Source organism: Haliotis cracherodii, unplaced genomic scaffold (genome assembly GCF_022045235.1).
Source record: "Haliotis cracherodii isolate W230 unplaced genomic scaffold, xgHalCrac1.p SCAF_1, whole genome shotgun sequence".
NCBI lineage: Eukaryota > Metazoa > Mollusca > Gastropoda > Lepetellida > Haliotidae > Haliotis > Haliotis cracherodii.
In genome coordinates, this window is record NW_027266264.1 from 71,060,450 (window position 1) to 71,083,275 (window position 22,826).

At 40.9% G+C, this 22,826-nt stretch overlaps 1 protein-coding gene across 1 annotated transcript in view; it reads left to right on the plus strand.

The window, feature by feature from the left end:
* Positions 1-9,374: 9,374 nt before the first annotated feature.
* Positions 9,375-22,826, plus strand: part of LOC139457317 (uncharacterized) — a 31,195-nt gene continuing 17,743 nt past the window's right edge. The window contains exons 1-7 of the mRNA XM_071238728.1: positions 9,375-9,510; positions 16,501-16,640; positions 17,084-17,128; positions 19,213-19,322; positions 20,127-20,662; positions 20,890-21,150; positions 21,599-21,865. Of these exons, the coding sequence (XP_071094829.1) occupies positions 9,375-9,510; positions 16,501-16,640; positions 17,084-17,128; positions 19,213-19,322; positions 20,127-20,662; positions 20,890-21,150; positions 21,599-21,865 (1,495 nt within the window). The remainder of the gene's footprint in view (positions 9,511-16,500; positions 16,641-17,083; positions 17,129-19,212; positions 19,323-20,126; positions 20,663-20,889; positions 21,151-21,598; positions 21,866-22,826) is intronic.

A 22,826-nucleotide genomic window follows, 5' to 3' on the forward strand; every position in this document is an offset into this window, starting at 1 on the left:
ATTTGTCGCTTTTTTTCAATGTATATCGCCACATTGATCAACAAAGTGAAATGCATTTTTTTCTTAGAATTAGGTATGGCAGGCATCTTTGGGGGTCGCATCGGTAATGGTTACGAAGTTTTGATAATTCACTTTCTTGGTATTCTGCGATTGTAGCTTACACTATTTTTACTTGTAACACTAACAAATGATTTCACATGAGCATTGCTCATTTTATTGTGTGTATATGTTCCAGTCAAACAACTTAAAAAATGAAAATTATTTTAAATCGAGAGACACTGAGAGACTTGGTACACATAGCAATATTTGGTTAAAACCTTTGCAATGAGAAATCAGAAGCACTTATTTGATATAAATACCCTTATATGCAGGTTACAATAAAACTAATAGTATCTATATTACAAATGTTTTGTATTGTGGGCAGTTGGTCTTTATTGCTGAATAAATTTGTGTATGTCAGTACGCTACAGTCAATGTGTAAAATGACTGATATTTTCACTAAGGCAGTTTATAAAACGCCTAAATATTTCACTTTTTGTAAAAATTGACTGGCAAATTTGTCCATTTATTTTATGATGATAACGAGTTTGAAACATTATGATGTATAATTTCATCACTCAGTGACTGAAAATAATAGGATTAATAGAAAACCAAATTTAATGTACATTTGGAGATGTCATGTGTCTTTATAACAATCTAATAATTTAAAATATGTATTTATAACGTTTCGGGACATTTTAATTCGTGTTGGATTCTTATCTAGTTACAGAAGTTAGTTTCAGGTGTTTCACATAGGTGTCCAGTCCCATTGGCCAACTGAGACAACGTGATTGGCCCACGTGACAACTACTTTCATGAGTTCCACGGTTCTTTAAAAGCATTCACTGAGTTAGATAACAATGAGCAAGTATCTTTGTTTTGGCACTTCACGCCGAGATATGGGTGTATTAATTTCCGTATCCTTTAGTAAATCTGCATATATTCACATGGACATTAAGCAACACCCGCATATTCTCAGACCGGGCAACTTTAATGAACTAGCGCAGGAAATGTGTAAAGGATTTCCATACCAAATAAATTATTTAGTGAAAAGAAAGGGTTGAGGAGGATTACCATGAAATAATGTGAGTTTTCTTTGGAGATGTTACAGATTTGGAAAATGACTTAATTTCATCCAAAAACTTACGAATGTCACTTTTGTTGCACAGAATTAATTGTCAGTACCATGCACACATCTGCTTCACGCAATTGAAGAACAACTTCCTGCAAGTCCAAATACTGACTTTCTATCAGTATCTTGTGTAACCTCCCTGAACTCGAACACCTTCTTCAAGACGCCTCTTCACTCTTTGGATCAATCCCTGGATTTGATTCTGAGAAATGCTGTCCAATTTCTCATGCAAAGCAGCAGTCAACTCATTGAGCGTATGTACAGGTGTGTTCTCTTTGTCAAACACGACGGCCTAAAATGGGACAGAATGGGACAGAATTCCTCGGTATCAAATCCGGACATTGATCCAAAGAATGTGGAGGCGTCTTGAAGCAGTTGTGGTATATATAGAGAGCATATATATATATGCTCTCCGGGCAGACGCTCTACCACTGGACTACGGAAGCAGTATAAATATATGCTCTCTGGGCAGACACTCTACCACTGGACTACGGAGCTCTACCACTGGACTACGGAGGCAGTATATATATATGCTCTCCGGGCAGACGCTCTACCACTGGACTACGGAGCTCTACCACTGGACTACGGAGCTCTACCACTGGACTACGGAGCTCTACCACTGGACTACGGAGGCAGTATAAATATATGCTCCCCGGGCAGACGCTCTACCACTGGACTACGGAGCTCTACCACTGGACTACGGTGGCAGTATAAATATATGCTCCCCGGGCAGACGCTCTACCACTGGACTACGGTGGCAGTATAAATATATGCTCTCCGGGCAGACGCTCTACCATTTGACTAAGGAGGCAGTATATATATATGCTCTCCGGGCAGACGCTCTACCACTGGGCTACGGAGGCAGTATAAATATATGCTCTCCGGGCAGACGCTCTACCACTGGACTACGGAGGGCAGTATAAATATATGCTCTCAGGACAGACGCTCTACCACTGGACTATATATATAACCAGTGGTAGAGCGTCTGCCCGGAGAGCGGAAGGTCCGGGGTTCGATCCCCGGACACGTAATACCAAAAGACGTTAAAAGATAGTACTTCTTGTTACCCGCTCTGCATTAAGGGGTTCAAACAAGGACTCGTCATCTCGGAGTCAGTATACTATGCCTGGATTGGGGATTCATGTTAAACCGCGGCAAGGTATCTCAGAGAGCTGGCATTATACATAGGCTTATCCCTATCTCTCCGTCTTCTGAGCCATAGTTAGAAAGTAAAACTACTTCCAAGTGGGCAGGTTCATTGATAACAAGCTCTTGTGTGTGGGCTCCAGTCGACTCTAGTTTTGTTTGACTGCAGCCTACACACCAATAGTCTTCTGAATGGGTGTTATAAGACTGTAGGCCAAATATGCTACGGTCTGTATAACATCACCAGGAGGCAACCGCACAGCATTATTTGTGTATTCCATTGTGATGTTTTATAGTATTGTGATTGTTACACACCCATAATTTATTTCACAGATAGTGATCAGAAAGATTATGTTTGGGGCTATTTCAATAACTCTAAGCAGAGTGATTGATTGCATGTTGCTTTACGCAGCTTTCAGCACTATCACGGCTCTGAACGGCAGAAATGGGCCTCGCACAATGTACCCTTCTGAGTAATCGAACCCGGGTCTTCGGCGTGACGAGCGGACGCTTTAACCACTGTTCTACCCCACCGCCCTAGCTCAAAGCAGAAGAAATCATAGCAATGTAATAACCAGATCTTATGTTATCTGTGTGCATAGTGCGTGTAAACCGCTCCATGCGTATCTTAATTGGAGACTTTTAGAGCATAACATTGAACAAGTTGAGGTAAAAGAAGGGGAACAGATACATTATACATCTGGCGTTCTGTGAGAGGGGACCTTTTGGAAGGTGCACTGAAATGGCGCTTGTAGGATTTGTCATATTCGTTGGAATGTTAGGTAAGTGAAAGGCTGTTCTGGAGCTGTATATGATGAGGTATATATATATATATATATATATATATATATATATATATATATATATATATATATATATATATATATATATATATACATCACTGCTTGAAAATCTTGCCCCGTTCGGGTTTGGAAATACATATAAATGCACAAATTTACATCAATTCTAACCATATAACGTCAACGCCAGACAAGAACCAGTCTGACGAAACAGATCTGAAAATGATAAAATTGATTGAAGTTATTGTCGAATCGCCATACAGACCACCTGGATTCTTAATGCGCAAAAATGACACGAGAGAGTTATCAACGTGTCCCGCGTTGCCTTTGTCATCGTTAATAAAATAATAATAATACTGGTTAGATCCATATAAAATACAAGATAAATACACAAATAAATTAGTATGATATATATATTGTGATCCTTGTATCATATAATATTGTAGTACATGTATGGAATCAAGTCACAAAAACGCAACTGCTACAGAAAAGCATGCATGCCATGCAAAAGTTGACTTTTATCCAAGCCCCATACATTTCACTACCCAAGAATGGGTATAAAAACATGTGCGTTAACGGGTTTCCATATGCATTGTTTAGCATCGTGCCAACAATAACCACTCAGAACAACAACGAAATGACGCAATTATCCAACATTACGAAATGCCACGCCTGTCCGAAAATGAGCGTCTGCGAGCCATTGGTATGCTTGAAGCAGGATAGAGTCAACGTGATGTTGCAAGACAATTTAACGTCCACAGAAACACCATTTGGTGTTTATGGCAACGTTAGCAACATACGAATGCAGTCAGAGACCATCCTCGGAGTGGCAGGCCACGCGTAACCAATAATCGACAGGACAACTGGATTCGAACCAGCCAGCAACAGTGACTACAAGAAGCATCCCTGGCCTTCGACGAATATCTTCACACATCGTACGTCGTCGCCTCAGATGTGCAGGGATTGTCGTCAGAAGACGCGCCAGACGTCCCATTTTGACAGAAAACCACCGTCACCATTTGGTATTTAAGGCAACGTTAGCAACAGATGAATACAGTCAGGGACCATTCTCGGAGTGGCAGGCCACGCGTAACCAATAATCGACAAGACAATTGGATTCGAACAACACACCTACGAAATCGATTCCAGCCAGCAACAGTGACTGCAAGACGAATATCTTCACAAACCGTACGTCGTCGCCTCAGATGTGCAGGGATTGTCGCCAGAAGACCAGCCAGATGTCCCATTTGGACAGGAAACCACCGTCAAGCACGTTTTCAGTGGTGCAGACAGAGTCTACGCTGGACGACCATGCAGTGGGGACAAGTTTTATTCACTGACGAGTGTCGTTTTCCCAGCGATGGACGGATTCGAGTGTACCGACGTCGAGGTGAACTTTACGTCAATCATTGTGTCATGGAAGAAGATCGGTTCGGGGGCGGCAGCGTTATGGATTCTCTTCAACAAAACAACGTGAATGTCATCCCCTGGCCGGCTCGCTCCCCTGATCTCTCACCAATCGAGCACATGTGGGATGATATGGATTGGCCACGCCAGGAACTTCGAAACATGCTTTAGCAGATATGGACAGATATCCCACAGGCCTTTGTGCAACGCCGGGTCCATTCCATGAGACGAAGATGTGTTGCTTGCATTGCAACCAGAGGTCGACACACACGCTATTGATTTGTAAATTGACATTTTGGCATGTTCATGTTTTTTTATGAAATCAAGCATTTTCTGAAGTCAGTATGGCAAATTTAATCATTTGAACACTTACAGGAATCTTTTATCTGTTGCAAACCGAAATTGTTTCAGATTTGGTAAAAAAAACCACAACTTTGCATTAAATCTTATTCAATGTCACAGGAACTTTTGTTGTTCAGTATATATACAACTAAACAATCAGTGTATACAGAAAAATGATCAATAGTTGCGTTATGTGCTGCATGTAGTCACGACATTTTCTTTTCTACATTTATAACAATGTTCTAGATAAAATGTCAGAATTAAAAGGACTATATTCTAGCATTTAAAGGGTTTGGTGATTTACTATCACGACGGGTTTCCGCTGCAATTGGAAGGGAACCACATCTATACATGGCTAAAACTCGGCTTCTTGTTGTTTGTTTGTTGTTTAACGCAGCACTCAGCAATATTCCAGATATATGGCGGCGGTCTGGTAATAATCGACAATCCAGAAATTGACATCATGTGCATCGGCCCGCGCAATGATTGGGATACGATAGCCAGCATCAACTAAGTCGGCGAGCCTGACCACCCGATCCCGTTTGTCGCCTCTTACAACAGGCATTGTCGCCGTTTATCTATTCAACACCGGATCTTCACGGGTCCTAAGACTCGGCGCTGGTCGGGGGCACGGGTAGCCCAGTCGTCTAAGGCGGCCCTTGGGCACACCAGAAACCTATGATTGTGGGTTCGAATCCTGGTTCGCCCTGATTATGTTTCTAGGTTTGTCAGCACCATACCCGTGCTCGTGGGTTTCACCGAAGTGGTAAACGTCCAAGACCTGCATCACTTCGGGCTTTCCTCCCACATTAAGCTGACACGCCACACACACACACACACACCATACGTGCATTATACGTTTCTATGGATATAATTGACATAGGGCTGGGGCGCTAGATACTTCTTAAGCAATCTATAGGTCCTCGGCTTATTACCATTAGGGTTATTAGCATCATTCCACAGCTCTGAAAACCAAGCAGTTTCATCCACTTGAAATAAGTTTTGCTTAATGAGAGTGAACTGACCATGTGTCATCGAATGGACATCGATCAAGTCGAGGACGTTTAAGTTTCTAGACAGCTTGTAAACCTCCTTTTCCCATGAGCGCCCTCTTTTGCTTGACACGCCGTGATATAACTGGAATACTGTTAAAAGCGGCATTAAACTCAACTCGGCGCTAGTCTCAAAACCGTACATTTTATAATATATAGTTCCACTGTAACAATCAACATATTGCAATGCACTTTATTTTTATTTTTGCTGTTTATTGATAATGCCAACATTTACACAGAGAGAGAGAGAGAGAGAGAGAGAGAGAGAGAGAAGAGTGAATGGTGTTTATTATAGTGTCACATGTTATATACACTGCATACTAAAACACGTACACAAACAATAAAATATAATATCCGACCAGGTATGGCCTACGAGACACAAGTCATAAAAGCATATGTATAACGTCATGATCTGGATAAGGTAACATATGTCATATACTAACACAATGTTTGAAGTTAAGATTGGGTTATGAACACGCACGCACACACCCACATGCACATGCACACCCACACGCCAAATTACTTATAAAGTCACGCACACCATCATACACAAACACGTAGACACCCACACAACGAATCCTGGTTCGCCCTGATTATGTTTCTAGGTTTGTCAGCACCATACCCGTGCTCGTGGGTTTCACCGAAGTGGTAAACGTCCAAGACCTGCATCACTTCGGGCTTTCCTCCCACATTAAGCTGACACGCCACACACACACACACACACCATACGTGCATTATACGTTTCTATGGATATAATTGACATAGGGCTGGGGCGCTAGATACTTCTTAAGCAATCTATAGGTCCTCGGCTTATTACCATTAGGGTTATTAGCATCATTCCACAGCTCTGAAAACCAAGCAGTTTCATCCACTTGAAATAAGTTTTGCTTAATGAGAGTGAACTGACCATGTGTCATCGAATGGACATCGATCAAGTCGAGGACGTTTAAGTTTCTAGACAGCTTGTAAACCTCCTTTTCCCATGAGCGCCCTCTTTTGCTTGACCAAGCATGAATGACACGGGGCAATCCTGTAATGTACATACTGTTAAGGCGGAAGAAAAAACGAAATACTTGTATGCGTTGCTAAGTGACACATGTTTTCCAACCCATGTCTCCCCTGGCGGCAACATTTGACACATTACGTCTAAGGCCGAGGAAATATTTACATGCTTTGTTTTGCACTTTTTATGTTCATACACCCCACAGATGGAAGCACCATATTGCATAATAGGCTGAACCAAAGATTCATACAATTTAGTATAAATTGCGTAAGTAAAACTACCAGCATCAAAATGTTTTGTACATAAAACACCAAAAGCTCGACTTGCCGATTTAGTCAGTTAATTAAGTGTGAACTTAAAGTCCATGTGTTCGTTGAGCCACAAACCAAGATATTTATAATTGTTACTATACTTCAAAAGAGTTTCACCAATTGAAAAGTTGGTTGTGGAGCAATTTGTATTGGCAGGCCTAAAATGAACTGCTATCTCCCAAAACACCTACATCCCATTTCCCCTACAACCAAGTTCCCCTACAATTAGTTAAAAAAACACGCGACATTTACCTGTCTGGCATTATGAACTCACCTAAACGAGAGATTAAGGTCTGGATTAGAGGTAGATCAAAACTAGACTACGGCTGCGCCATATACAACACCCTAAACAACTCTCTATCTAAAAAACTTGACTCAATACAATATCAGGCTCTCAAACTCATTACACGCACCCAACATGGCACCTCCTACACCTCACTTCAGGCCTTAACAGGAGAAATGCCACTAAGTCTACGCAGGGAACAGCTAAGCTTAAATTTCTGGGCCGCGTCCCAATCAAACCCTCTCATCCAAAACTTAATAAACCAAAACATCAGCCCCAAAAACCAAGCTCTAGCTCGTAAACACCCCTTACTTACCCCAATATCCCAAAGAATAACAAACTACCTAAATGAACACCAAATTAAAAATCTTAAACAAAACTGCAAACAATCAAATATCTTCACCCCTAAACTTAAAATACCCAAAATAGACACAACACTAGCTAGCCAAATAAATAAACAAACCGACCCAAACATAGCTAAAACTACCACACTAGCATACATACACAAAAATTGGCCAAATTGGTGTCACATTTACACGGACGGATCCTCAGATCCGACCTCCAAACACACGGGTTTCGGAGTCCATACCACACAACCAACTAAAACCACACAATCCTTCCGACTCCCAAATAACCAATCAATATTCACGGCCGAACTAATGGGCATGGCCTCAGCCCTCCACAATCAAGAATCCAAAAACAACCAAAAAATCCTAATACTTACTGACTCCCTAAGTGGACTACAAGCCCTCCAAAACAAAAATACCAAAAACCGACCTAAATTAATAAATCAAATACTTAAAAGCTCCAACGACCTAACAAAAGCAGGCAAACAAATAACCTTCTTGTGGATACCCGCCCACGTAGGAATATACGGTAATGAAAACGCCGATAAAGCAGCTAAACTATCACTCACAATCCCGGAAATAAGCTTAAATTTACCCATCTCAAAATCAGAACTTAAAAGTGTAAACAAACAAAAAATCACAAAAAAATGGCATAACCTATATCTAAACTCAAATAGCCAAATCAAAAGAGTGCTCAGCAAACCACTAACCAAACCAAAAATTCTCCATCCATCAAAAAAAATCGACAGAGTAATCACTAAACTCCAAACAGGACACACCAACCTAAATAACCACCTAAAAAAACTTAAAAAACACACTACAGGTAACTGCCCACACTGCAAACAACCAGAAACCCCAGAACACGCACTCATCCACTGCACACACTACCTAACACATCGAACCGCATTACAAACCACCCTCAATCTAAACAAGGCTCTCACTCTAGAAGCAATACTAAACCCACAAAATAAACTAGAAAACTTCAAGGCCTTAGGCGTATTCTTAATAAAAACGGAACTAATAAAACGCATCTAAAACCGTAATAACCTACCAAATCAAAATCACATAAACAAACAAACATCCACCATACCCAGCTCCCTTAGTTCTCCTCCCCAACCCCATCGGCATCTATTCCAAATCTCAAAATTCCCAAATTATATATAAGCAACCCCTAAAGCCCCCTCTTGGGTTGCACAGACCACCCTCGCCCCTCTCGGAAACACATTAAATGGCCTGGCCGGGCCCGTGTGCGAAATACGCATCAGTCGGAAAGCGCACGTTAAATCTCCAAAGTAAGTAAGTACGTAAGGTAGTAGAAATGAAAGGGGACTGTGAAATCAAGTGTACATCATCCATGCAAGACTCGGAGCCACGACCTATCCCCTCATCTTCGTCTTACTCTCCGACCGTCAGACAGACACCTACTCAAGACCCTTCAGGCTATTCAAGGATGAAGTTCAACAGAGGCTAAACAGACCACTTGCCCCGTCATGCATCCAGACAGACTTTGAGATGGATGCTATTCGTGTTGTCCAAGTCGTGTTTCCTACTGCCGATGTGAAGGGATGTTTCTTCCATTACTGCCAGGCGATATGGAGGAAGGTCCAGGATCTGGGACTAGCTATCGAGAAGATCCTGAAGTCTGCAAGTGGATAAGAAGAGCAGCTGGCCTACCCCTTGGTTGTGGAGTAATTTGTATTGGCAGGCCTAAAATGAACAATCTTAGTTTTTGTGGGATTAACTGCAAGTCTCCACTTTTGACACCATTCATTGACCACGTTTAACATATTTTGCAGTTTATCCTCCGTGGGCGCCAATAATAAAATATCATCAGCATATAATATAACACCAATATTTAAATCATTAACGTCAACACCACAGTTCATGCTTTTCTTATTGGCCACCAGGTCGTTAATGTAAATAGAGATCAATAATGGCGAGGCAAAGGCATACTTGCTTTAGTCCCCGTGGGGCCTTAAAAACCAGGGTGAAAGCAAACCATTTACTCTCACATCGCACTTCACATTGCTGCATAAACTTTTAACAGCTTCAAACATTTTTTTTTGGTTTGTGCCATTTTTTAATATTTTAAACCATAAACAATCTCTGTTTACATTATCGAACGTCTTTTCATGTCAATAAATGTTGATAATTTTGATTGTTTTCTATTTTTGATCATTGTACAAATGCTGTAGAGGTGATCCAAACAGCTCCTTTTTTCTGAAGCCATTTTGTTCCTCAGCTAAAATATTATTTCTTTCGCACCACTCACTCAATCTCGCATTTAAAATGTCACAATAGTCATTATTTTAAACAATATGTCAACGCAGACAGGATTTTACGGACAATCAGCAGGAAGATTATCTGCACCCGCCGCCTTTCTGGATTTAGCACGCTCTATTGCTTTCTCTACTTCCACCAACGAAATAGAGACGTTCAAGGGATCACATAAACCTGGATTGTTGCGACGCCTCATATCGTGCTGTTGGTGCAATATTCTCAGCATATAACAACCTTGACAGCAAGACATCATCCATTTAAACACCGCAGTTCAATTTGTTTATAACGTCAACCATATCGTTGATGTACATGAGCAACAGAGGCAGCGAAAATTAATGTTGCATAAAGTATTTCAAACATTGAAATTTCAAAAGATGTTCAATCTTTTGTCAACGCTAAAACGCTTGTGTCATCGTGGGGCATGGGACACGAAATGGTTTAAAAGAATTCATCTCATAGTACCTTCAAAAGGTAGAGTTTTAATGATTGTCGGACTGAGATGTCGTTTCAATACTACGGTGGCCCATAAGGGACATGGAGTCTGTTTTTCAATATTTTGATATTTCACTTACTGTTATGAGTACTGTCACTAAGCAATGAGTCTGGAGTAGATAGTCCAGTGATTGACATGTGCATCGATCTACGCAATTTGGAAACGATGACATTTATGACGGATATTTATGACTAAATATATACACCTTGCCATTTGAGTGTGTTTTATTTAGTATATGGATATTGCAACACAAAAACATGAAAATACATTGTGATATACATAAACCTTATACCTTAAGTAATAAAACCCTGAAGTATCTAGTCACGATAGGCGTCTTTTCATTACTCCAGGAGAAGAGGTACAATTATTTCAGCATCAAATTGGGAGATGACTGTACAAATTATATGTGTCCACATTCTTCCCTCAGTAACCCGTGGCAGACCATGAAAATAGACAGAATTGATGTAGAAGTAACATGGACGTGAGACCCCTGATGTTGTCTACACTATAAATCTCTGCCCTTCACTGTTCATTTTAAAAGGGGTTCTCTATGCTTATATAAGCGTTTAATGTGGATACAGAAGGGAGTGTGTGGATTGGGTGTGTGTGTGTGTGTGGGGGGGGGGGGGGGGGGGGCTATTTTAGTTGTATTAATTTGATTCACTAATTTGGTGGCGGCTGACTATGGTAACTAAATTAACTTAAGGGTTTATCCTTATAGTCAGATATACTGTCACTGTCAGTTTCCTGTATTAGAGTAGTACTACTAGTCACTCATCAATAACACATTATGAACACATGGGGATGTTTAAGCTACCGGACGCTGCTCCACATGACATTCCCAATGGTGTTTATCGTCGGGTCCAAGATGATTGCACTTATATAGCGACGTGCACGCAAGTGTGGGGGGAGAGGGAGGCTGCTTGTACTAGTCCGGACTGAGGCCGATTTATAGTGCTAACCCACTGAGATACCATACCATGAATACCCCACTCAGACACAGTATTCTGACTCTGAGCCGACCAGTCCTTGTTTAGCTCCTTAATGCCGAGCGCAAGTTCCATTTTTTAACGTATTTTGGTATGACGCAGCCGGTGATCAAGACACCGGGATCAAAAGGCTCTACCACTGGACCACGGAGGCGGTCCTGTACGGATGAGAACGTTCTGGTACTGCTTAGCTACATCAGCGACACGGGCCGTAGTTCGGCTGTCTGATTCTTCGTGTGTGCAAGTTGCTCGTCCTTCTTTTGTTCAAGGCAGACAACATCCTCGTTCAGTATGCTAATGACTTGCTCGTCGGTTTGAGTAGTGATAGCTTCTGTGCTGAGAAACACAAATAAACTAAGCGGCAAAAGAAAGTATAGGTTGGCAATTTGTAATTTTCCTAAAAACAGCGATAACTAGTGGAAAGTGGGTATTGGGAATATGACTGCCCAGGAACAGGTACCAAAAAACACCTCACCCGAACGCGCCACCTTTGACGGCGCTCGTGTGGGGACAAAAATAATTGTGAAACAGGTTTCCCGCCTATGGCATAAACTGCAGGTGCATGTTAGCTGTATAAATGCGTGATGAAAGCACACAAAGAAATGCCACGACCGCCACAGGAGCAGAGAGAGAGAGCCATCGGTATGGCCGAAATGGGGGCAACAAATTGCCAGAAGGTTTGGCTGTACACCATTGACAGTAGCCAGGCTACGGTACAGGCAGACCGGGATGACACAGGACAGGCCTAGAACCGGACGACCCCGAGTGACAACACCACTGGAAGACGGTCAGATACGGCTCATTCACATGCGAAACATATTCGTAACGGCGACGGCGACGACAGCAACAGCATTGGGACATCCCATTAGCCAACGTACAGTACTACGACGACTTCGTGCTGCTGGAATCCGAGCGTATCGTCCTTTCCGAGGAATGGTACTGACTGCTCAATATCGACGCATGAGACAGCGATGGGCGAGGCAGGTTCGACGCTGGCAAGTGAGAAATTGGCATCGAGTGCTGTTGACTGATGAAAGTCGGTTTAACTTGTTTCGAAAAGACGGCAGAGAACGAGTTTATCGACGCAGAGGGGAACGTTTGGCTCCGGCGTGTATTCGAGAGGTCCATCCATTCGGCGGGGAAGGTGTCATGGTGTGGGGCGGTATTTGTGGAGATCAGAAGACTGATTTTGTGATTATACAGGGAAACCTGAACGCTGTGCAGTACAGAGACCAAGTGTTGCAGCCAGACATTGTTTCAACACGACAACGCCAGGCCCCATACTGCAAGACTGACTCGGAACTTTCTAAACCAGCAGAACGTTGACGTTTTGCCCTGGCCTGTCCATTCACCCGATAGGAATCCTATTGAACATCTGTGGGACCATCTTGACAGACAGATTAGACACGCCATCAGCCTTCCGACAACAGACAAGAATTGCAGCAGGCCCTGAGAGACGAGTGGCAACGGATTCCAGTCCACGTCATCAGAAGACTGACGTCATCGATGAGGCGGCGTATCACAGCATGCATTGAGGCAGCTGGAGGTCATACACGCTATTGAAGGCAACTGTGTCGACAATGAACTTGTAGTGTGTCTGACAATTTTTTGGTGACATTTCAGACAACTTTTGAAAATGAAGTTTCTTACCCCACCATTGTTTACCTTGAGCTTACATTACCTGTGATTGCACAATTTCATTCAAACTGTCGTTGATCAATCATTTGTTACCCCTCCCTAGATTATATTATAATTCACAACAAAACCTCTTGTTGTTATTTTTTTTATCGATCATGGAACTCGACGTATACTTTCTTTTGCCGCCCAGTTTAGTTCTTCCTTATTGTCAGCAAGTTTCAAGAAGTCTCCCCAGTTTTTCGGGATTTCGGGGGACCAAAGATTCATACAATTTAGTATAAATTGCGTAAGTAAAACTACCAGCATCAAAATATTTTGTACATAAAACACCAAAAGCTCGACTTGCCGATTTAGTCAGTTAATTAATTGTGAACTTAAAGTCCATGTGTTCGTTGAGCCACAAATCAAGATATTTATAATTTTTACTATACTTCAAAAGAGTTTCACCAATTGAAAAGTTGGTTGTGGAGTAATTTGTATTGGCAGGCCTAAAATGAACAATCTTAGTTTTTGTGGGATTAACAGCAAGTCTCCACTTTTGACACCATTCATTGACCACGTTTAACATATTTTGCAGTTTGTCCTACGTGGGCGCCAATAACAAAATATCATCAGCATATAACATAACACCAATATTTAAATCATTTACGTCAACACCACAGTTCATGCTTTTCTTATTGGCCACCAGGTCGTTAATGTAAATAGAGATCAATAATGGCGAGGCAAAGGCATACTTGCTTTAGTCCCCGTGGGGCCTTAAAAACCAGGGTGAAAGCAAACCATTTACTCTCACATCGCACTTCACGTTGCTGTATAAACTTTTAACAGCTTCAAACATTTTTCCATTTATGCCATTTTTTAAATATTTTAAACCATAAACATTCTGTTTACATTATCGAACGCCTTTTGATAATTTTGATTGTTTTTTTTATTTTTGATTATTGTACAAATGCTGTAGAGGTTATCCAAACAGCTCCTTTTTTCTGAAGCCATTTTGCTCCTCAGCTAAAATATTATTTCTTTCTCACCACTCACTCAATCTCACATTTAAAATGTCACAATAGTCATTATTTTAAACAATATGTCAACGCAGACAGGATTTTTCAGACAATCAGCAGGAAGATTATCTATACCCGCCGCCTTCCTGGATATAGCACGATCTATTGCTTTCTCTACTTCCACCAACGAAATAGTGACGTTCAGGGGATCACAGTTTGTTTTATCTTCCTTTGTTATAACAAAATTTGATAATTCTTGCACTATGTTTTCCAGGTGTTCATTATCAAAAAAATTATCAAGCTTTACACCTTTCATTTAAATTATTAAACATGGATTGTTGCGACGCCTCATATCGTGCTATTGGTGCATATTCTCAGCATATAACAACCTTGACAGCAAGACATCATCCATTTAAACACCGCAGTTCAATTTGTTTATAACGTCAACCATATCGTTGATGTACATGAGCAACAGAGGCAGCGAAAATTAACGTTGCATAAAGTATTTCAAACATTGAAATTTCAAAAGATGTTTAATCTTTTGTCAACGCTAAAACGCTTGTGTCATCGTGGGGCATGGGAAACGAAATGGTTTAAAAGAATTCATCTCATAGTACCTTCAAAAGGTAGAGTTTAAATGATTGTAATATGATTCATGTCGAACTGAAACCCTTGATGTTTTCTATGCCCAACACTGTTCATTTTAATAGGAGTTCTGTATGCTTTTGGACTGTTTGATGTACTGCTCCTCTTCTGAGGGCGTCTTAGTGAGAACTTGCTGTATGTAAGCATGCTGTTATTGTGCTGTTGTCAGTGTATGCTTTACACCATCCCCTTCATTTAGCCTTGAGATTTCAAGAGTTTTGGGGGAGCAGTCCCTCATTATTAAATGCTATCAGATCATCAGCAAAACTGGTGTAACCTGCACCAACATCACTGCGTTTAGAATCACATGGGCATGAAAGCTTCTCAGTTTCCTCTCCTTGACAAATATCCTACTTTGACCAGTCAGTTTGTTAAACGACAGGAACAGGCTGTGTTATAGACCTCATCAACTTTAGAGGACATATTTGGATGCGCCATCTACCTTGGGAAAAATATAGCATGCATACCATCTCAAAGGCATTATATGACCATACATGCAGTTTAAATGACCAGCTTGTATGTTTGCTGTGCACTCTTTTGGACCTCATACGTGTGTTCAAACACCATAAATGATTTAGCGGTTAGGTCCATATATATATTGTGCTTGTCGCTGCAACATATGGAATGAACGCCATTTTGAAAAATGGCTGCCAAGGTCACCAGAGGACAAATAAGAAATGGCACCATATCTTAATGTAATTATTCTAAGGTGGTTTTACATGTGTGCTAAATTTCATACTTTTACTGCAGTGTGCAAGACTTTTCCACCATCTGCTGTGGTAAACTAAACTACTACGAGGGTTGGTCAAACACAAAATTAGCAATTGTGAAAGTGTTTTTAATTTTATTTTTCAACAAAATCTCCCTGCTTTCCCTGCTTTCCATGGATTGACGTTTTGAGTCGGATCATAATGGTAGACCAATGTTTTGCCGTTACTAATCTCTTTCTGGATTTGACGAAATCCTCCTCAATTAGCTCCAAATTTTCTCTGGCAATGTCTGTTCCATTGTCCTTAAGATCAGAATATGGAAACTTTGGCACCCAACGAGCAGATATCTTATCCATCCGTAAATGTTCATGAATAATATCTTAGACCTGTGTCTTCCACAAGTTCAGCAATGGTAATACGTCCATCTGACAGTATAAGCCTCTCTATCTCCTTGACTAAATCGTCATTGATGGAAATTGAGGGACGTCCAGAGATCGGGTCATAATCAAGGCTTGTTCTCCCAGCCTTAACAGTGGAATAGCAAGGGTACTTATCTCCATACACTTGTGACATGTGGTCATGAATTTCTTGGGGAGTACTTTTCTCCAAAGTCAAATAATTGAGGCCTACTCGTTACTCGTTCTTTTTCATCATATATGTGTCCATTTGGACACCTATCACATTCAACTGGCTGTCACTAATATACAAACGGCCTACACAGACCAAATACACTTGCAATGGACTACTCAAACAATGTACAACATTTACTATTTTACTTTGTAATGACCCAAAGTTGAAAGTATCTTTTTTACTACAAATGGCATGCAGTGACCTTTCCACGGCAATGTCTGTGTTCAATATAATTCATAATATTTTGTCTTACAGTGACAGGTTCCTGTGTCAACCAGACGGCATTGATGGACAAACTGTTTTCCAATTACAAAAGCGAAATGCGGCCAATATGTGGACCGGATGTTCCTATAGATGTTCAAATTGGAATCGCTATCAGACAGGTCATTGATCTGGTTAGTATACGAATTGATTTTATTGTTCATAGAGTAGAATTATCAGTTCATATAATGTATACTTTGCCTTCCGTGGATACAAATACATGACTTGGTTGTTTCATTTTTTCAAACCTTTCTAAGGAAATGTTTTCCACCTATTCAAATTCCCAAACTGAAATTCCATTCTCCTGTGCCACGTTGAATAGATACATATACGTGAGTATATTACTTGGACTGCTGTGGTAATCAATATATATCAAGGCTATATGTTACGCGCAATTTACATTTACGCACACACACAAACATTAGCCATCTGAATTATGTCCACCAAGAAATCAAAGGTAGCGGATCACTATATAAATCAGGTTACCATTACTACTCCACGATCATTGTACACTATCCCGAATGCCTTGACGCCATTGTGTTACCCTAATGACGCCGCTGTGTATGTTCTATTCCAGAATGAGCCTAAACAGGTACTGACTGTCAACGCCTGGATTCGATTGGTAGGTTGTTTTTTGTAGAGTATTTGAGTATTTTAACATGTATCATATATTGCCGTTGCCTTTGTTCAGGTGAACAATTTAATCAAATAGTTCATGTCTTTGCCACCAGTAGGACAGGATACAATCACTTTTTCTTTACGAGAACACCTGATATCGTGACTATTTGATAGTGATTCATAAAAAGATACCTATGGTACAGATGGTCCCTGCTTTTGAAGGAGATTTCAGTTTACTAAGTAAACAATATGTGAAATGCCGGACAACCTCAGTGATAAAATCTATGAGAAAACTGAGAATAAAACATGTCTGGTTTTGGAGGGGTGTGGTTTGCTTAAGATGTCGGTAACATGTCTCTATTTCATGATGTTATCAAGCAGAAATTGACTGATTGTTATAAACAACAAGGCATTACAAACTCATAAATAGCCCATCGTTAAAATTCTATCCTACCATGAAAGTTATTTGAAAAGGGAAAACTATACATATGACATCGAAGTAATTTTATATATATTTTTACATTTCGAAGTGGGTTTAATGCATTGGGCAGTCAGAAACTTAGGAAAGGTACTGTACATAATTAGGGCATTCTTTTCATTAATTTCTCTGTTTTTAGAAAATGAAGAACATGCACCGTCCCCAATATGATATACGTTCTTCGTGACATGCGTTTGTTTATCAAATAATAAGAAAACAATATTCATGCTTCCTATATGTGTGTATAACATGTTCCAAGTCTATGCAAATATAGAACAATAAGTTATGACCAGTCTATATAACAATATGTTTACGTTATATCATATAAGCAAATGTGTGTTGTATGGGTCTGTTGGCCAAATGAACAATCCAGATTGTGTTTGCCATCGTTATTGTCATTGAAACGAATTTCTGCTCGGATTGGCAAAATCAAAGCAAGAGAATTTGACCAAGATTTTACTTATAATAAGCTTCATGTATATCGAAGATCTTATATCGTTCAATATAGCTCAAAAAGCAAGAGGTGAGCCACCGGTGGGGGCACGATATACTCACCTTTTGGCGAACACCTGGTGTCATCACTATTTAACAGTGAATCGTGCTCACACTATAGTACTCATGGAAATGAAAAAAACCTGTTTTACTGGATTTAATAATAGACACAAAGCAGTACGTAGATGTAAATACGAAATAACAAAACAACTGGAAAAAAACTAGTCTTGATTTGCTAGTTTTATCTCAGTGCTCAATACAAAATGTACTTTACAGGAGGTAACATTTCAACATTCAAAAATAAAACTAAGTCCAAATTGACATGGCAGAAACAGGCTATAGGCATTATGCAAATTAGCCTGGGAAAAAGTTATCAAGACAACAATAAATATAACAGCTATGTTTATGTACATAATAATAATAACATGTAAGTTGTTGTTTGAGAAGGGAATATGTTACTTTTACGTTGTGATATTTTGACGATGATTCACAATCCCACAATGCCACTCACAAATCACTAACCACTGACAAATCACATGCACGTGGGTTTCAAGCACCTGTTTTCACCTGTCGTCAAGGTGTCATAGGTCATGGACATTCACCTTGATCTACTAACTGCTGGTTATGCTCAGTTTCACAATAGTCTGTTTTGTTCATATTTTTACACACTTTTACGTGTAAAAAGACATAAAAACCTTTGATACGCTGTATTTGTGCCAAGGCCCAATTAGTACTAATTGAGTTGTTTGAATATTTATATATTTTGTATATTAACTGCATTTATTTAAAATCTGAGATCGAAAAAACAGTTTTTCTTCATTTCCGTGAGTACTTTTTTTTTTAGGAATCGTGCAATGGAAGCGATTTCCTTGACTTGGAAATGGGTTTTGTCGTTTTATTATTTATAACAACTTTATCATCGAATAACTATCCCAGTGACAAATCTGTTACCATGGTTACTAAAGTACCATTAGCATAGGTTTTACATCGTCGGATCAGTGTTGGTGCTGCTGCTGCTCTGATCTTCCACATCGATATTGGCATTAGACTAAAGTTAATGTAGAACAGCTTTCACATTATTGTAGTTTACTTTATAAACGTTTTTTTGTGAGTTGTAGAAGTGGTACGACTGTCAGATAAAATGGAATGCCAGTGAGTATGGGGGCATCTCAATACTCACCCTCCCATTTGAGAAAATTTGGACACCGGATATTACGCTATATGACAAGTAAGTATTACTCAGCTCTACCTTTTTACCAGCTCTACCTAAAGACACTCATTCAATCGTTTCGGAGGTGTGTGTGTATGGGGGGGGGGGGGGGGGGGGGGTGGACAAGGGGGTTTTGTCTAAGGCCCCGCGATTCGCTGTAAGAGTTGCGTCCCTTGAGCACGCCAGAAACCTATGATTGTGGATTCGAATCCCGGTTCGCCCTGATTATGCTTCTAGGTTTGTGAGCACCATACCCGTGCTCGTGGGTTTCACCGGAGTGGTAACCGTCTGAGACCTGCATCACATCGGGCTTTCCTCCCACATTAAGCTGACACGCCGTGATATACCAGTAACTGGAATAATATGGGTACACCATGTAAAGCCCATTTCTAGTGTCGTCCGTCGTGCCATTTCTGGAATATGGCTAAAAGCGCCGCAAAACCAAACCAATACCTCACGCACTCTAGATAGCGTATAAACCCCCGCCTATCTACATTTGTCATCAGAGGCAAAACAATGGAGGGCAGGGCAGGAGAGCAGGGCAGGTGATTGAGTTAATAGTGCGTTCCGACATCGTGGAAGGGTGTTCAATATCTGAAGCATCGTTTCGTCTAGGCCAGACTCGATTTCTTACAGGCCGTCGTATTATAACTGAAATGTCATTTACTGTAGTGTTTAACGACACTGGAAGAAGAACAATCATATTTTACGGTTCAGTTATTACACGTACAAGTTTACATAAATATCATGATTGTATCATAATAATTTGCATCCACTCACCATCACATGCTGCAATAATTCCTCCTGGACGTTCACCCCCAGTGCCGGAAACTTCTTTGTTGGAGTCAAGGACTACCGCCCTGTCCTCAGCTCAGACGGTTCTGTCACCTACAACTTCCCCACCATCCTACAAAGCCTCTGCAAAGTCGACGTCACCTACTTCCCCTTCGACTCTCAAACGTGTGCTCTCAAGTTCGGCTCTTGGGCCTACCATGGACTCCACATCAACTCCACTAACAAAGACAGCACCGGGGACATTTCCAGCTATAAAGTCAACAGCGAGTGGGACCTGGTGGGTGTTCCCGTGGAACGACATGTAGTGTACTACGGTTGCTGCCCGGAACCCTATCCTGACGTGACGTTCTACGTCAATCTACGACGCAAGCCATTCTACTACGTAGTGAACCTGCTGTTTCCTTGCATACTGATCTCCGCTGTGGGTCTTCTTGGCTTCCTGCTGCCTCCAGACGCCGGGGAGAAGGTGTCGCTGGAGATCACCGTGTTGTTGTCGCTGTCAGTGTTCATGCTGATTGTGTCTGGTATACTACCACCAACTTCGGAAACATTCCCTTATGTAGGTAAGGCATCAAAACCAATTTAAATATAACCCTTAATTTCACATGGTTGTTCAAAGGATCTGCTGATACTATTCATGACATAAGAAATATTTTCCAAAAAGTGACAAATACTTCATGTATATTCGGCATACTATATACAACCTATCTTACCGTCAGCTAAACAAGTGACATAATCAATCATATATGGAGACTAATATGAGACTACTAAACGTCCTTGCCCTCCACAGGAATCTATTTCTGCCTAACTCTGGCGCTGGTGGCCGCCTCCTTGATCCTTACTGTGCTTGTGCTGAACGTGCACTTCAAAGGTCAACATGGTATTGCTGTGCCTCGATGGGTCAGGAATCTGTTTCTTGGTACGTTTGCGCGCCTCCTTTGTGTCAAGACAGACATGTCAGACTTCACTGTCAAGAAAGACGTCAATGGTGACCCTCAACTTAACGGAATTACGGTAAGAATACAGTATGTGTGTGTACGTGCGTGCATGCGTGCGTGCGTGCGTGCGTGCGTGCGTGCATGTGTGTTTGTGTGTGTGCTTGTACTAGTCCATACTAATTCCGATTTTATAGTGCTAGCCTATTGAGATACCATGCCTCAGTTTAACATGAATACCTCACTCAGGCACAGTACACTGACTCCGATCGACCAGTCCTAGTTTTAGCCCCTTAATGCCGAGCGCCGGCGTCTGTACGTCTGTACTCTGTGTACAGTTTGATGGTATAATATTGAAAAGTTCCCACTCATTATCTGTAAAATAATAAGGAGCATACCTTAATGGTCTTGTGTCAAGGTTACTGTATATTTAACATAGGTGTTTACATATTTTTTCATGCTGTATATTTAAGATAGATGTTAACATATCGCTTCATGGTGTACATTTAAGATAGGGGTTTACATATCGCTTCATGTTTATACATTCTTCATTGTTTCAGGGAGTTTTCAATGAGTTAAACCAAGATCAGCGAAATGACTCCCGCGTCGGTGAAGAACATTCCCAACAGCAGGCGTCTCCCTTGAACAAAGTGATGGAAGAACAGCTGGCGGTCCTTCAGCAGATCAACAATCGGTATATCGAGAAGGATGCAGCTGAATCTATCGAGGACGACTGGAAGAAAGTGGCAGTTGTGATGGACAGACTGTTCCTTATCTTGTTCTTCGTTTCGTCCGTGGTTTGCACGTTGGCGATCTTGCTGCAGTATGTTGGTGAAAGAGGCTGAGTTTAGGACAAGCTACAACATCAGTGAGTGAGTTGGGTTTAACGCCGGTTTTAACAGTATTCCAGTTATATTACGGCGTGTCAGCTTAATGTGGGAGGCAAGCCCGAAGTGATGCAGGTCTCTGACGGTAACCACTTTGGTGATACCCACAAGCACAGGTATGGTGCTGACATAGAAACATAATTGGGGCGAACCGGGATTCGAACCCATAATCAAAGATTTCTGGGATTTTGTTTTGAGATTTGATACATTGCAGCTTCAAAACCAGATATATATTTTTATTCAAGACTGTGAGCCTGATTTCTTGCCCTTCACGCAAAGTGGTATCTGATTCGGCAGAAAATCTAGGATGGGTATTCTCTTGCATTGACAATTTATATTTAAGAAAACACCTTGCAACAACTTTTTTTTCAACAGTCAGAAGCATAATTATTTTTTTTCAATAATTTGGGGGGACAATTTCTTTTTTTTCGATAAAATCCCACAATATTTGACTGCTAACCTTCCACAGAGTATGTATCGTAACAGTCTACTTGGCTAGGCGTGGTAACTGCCGTGTCTCTCTTCCATCTGAAATAATTAAACACGACCCTCAGACTGATTATATCGAAACCATCTTACACATGGGCTGCTCTTGGATTCAAATCATCATTCTCGACAATTATGCACTCAGAAGCATTTTCAGTTAGTTGTATGTGTGTGATTGGCGATTGCAGTGACGGTATACGGAATACGTATTCTGTGTGTCAGTGAATATGGATATACCAGACGAAGTATTCTCATATGCCACATGTAAGAATGTGTTCAATATATTCAGCAATATGCACGCTATATGACGGCGGTCTGTGAATTATGGAGTCTGAACCAGACAATCCAATGAATGACTATATCCCATCCTTGTACTGTTAACATATCGATTAATATCAACATATCGATTGATACTAACA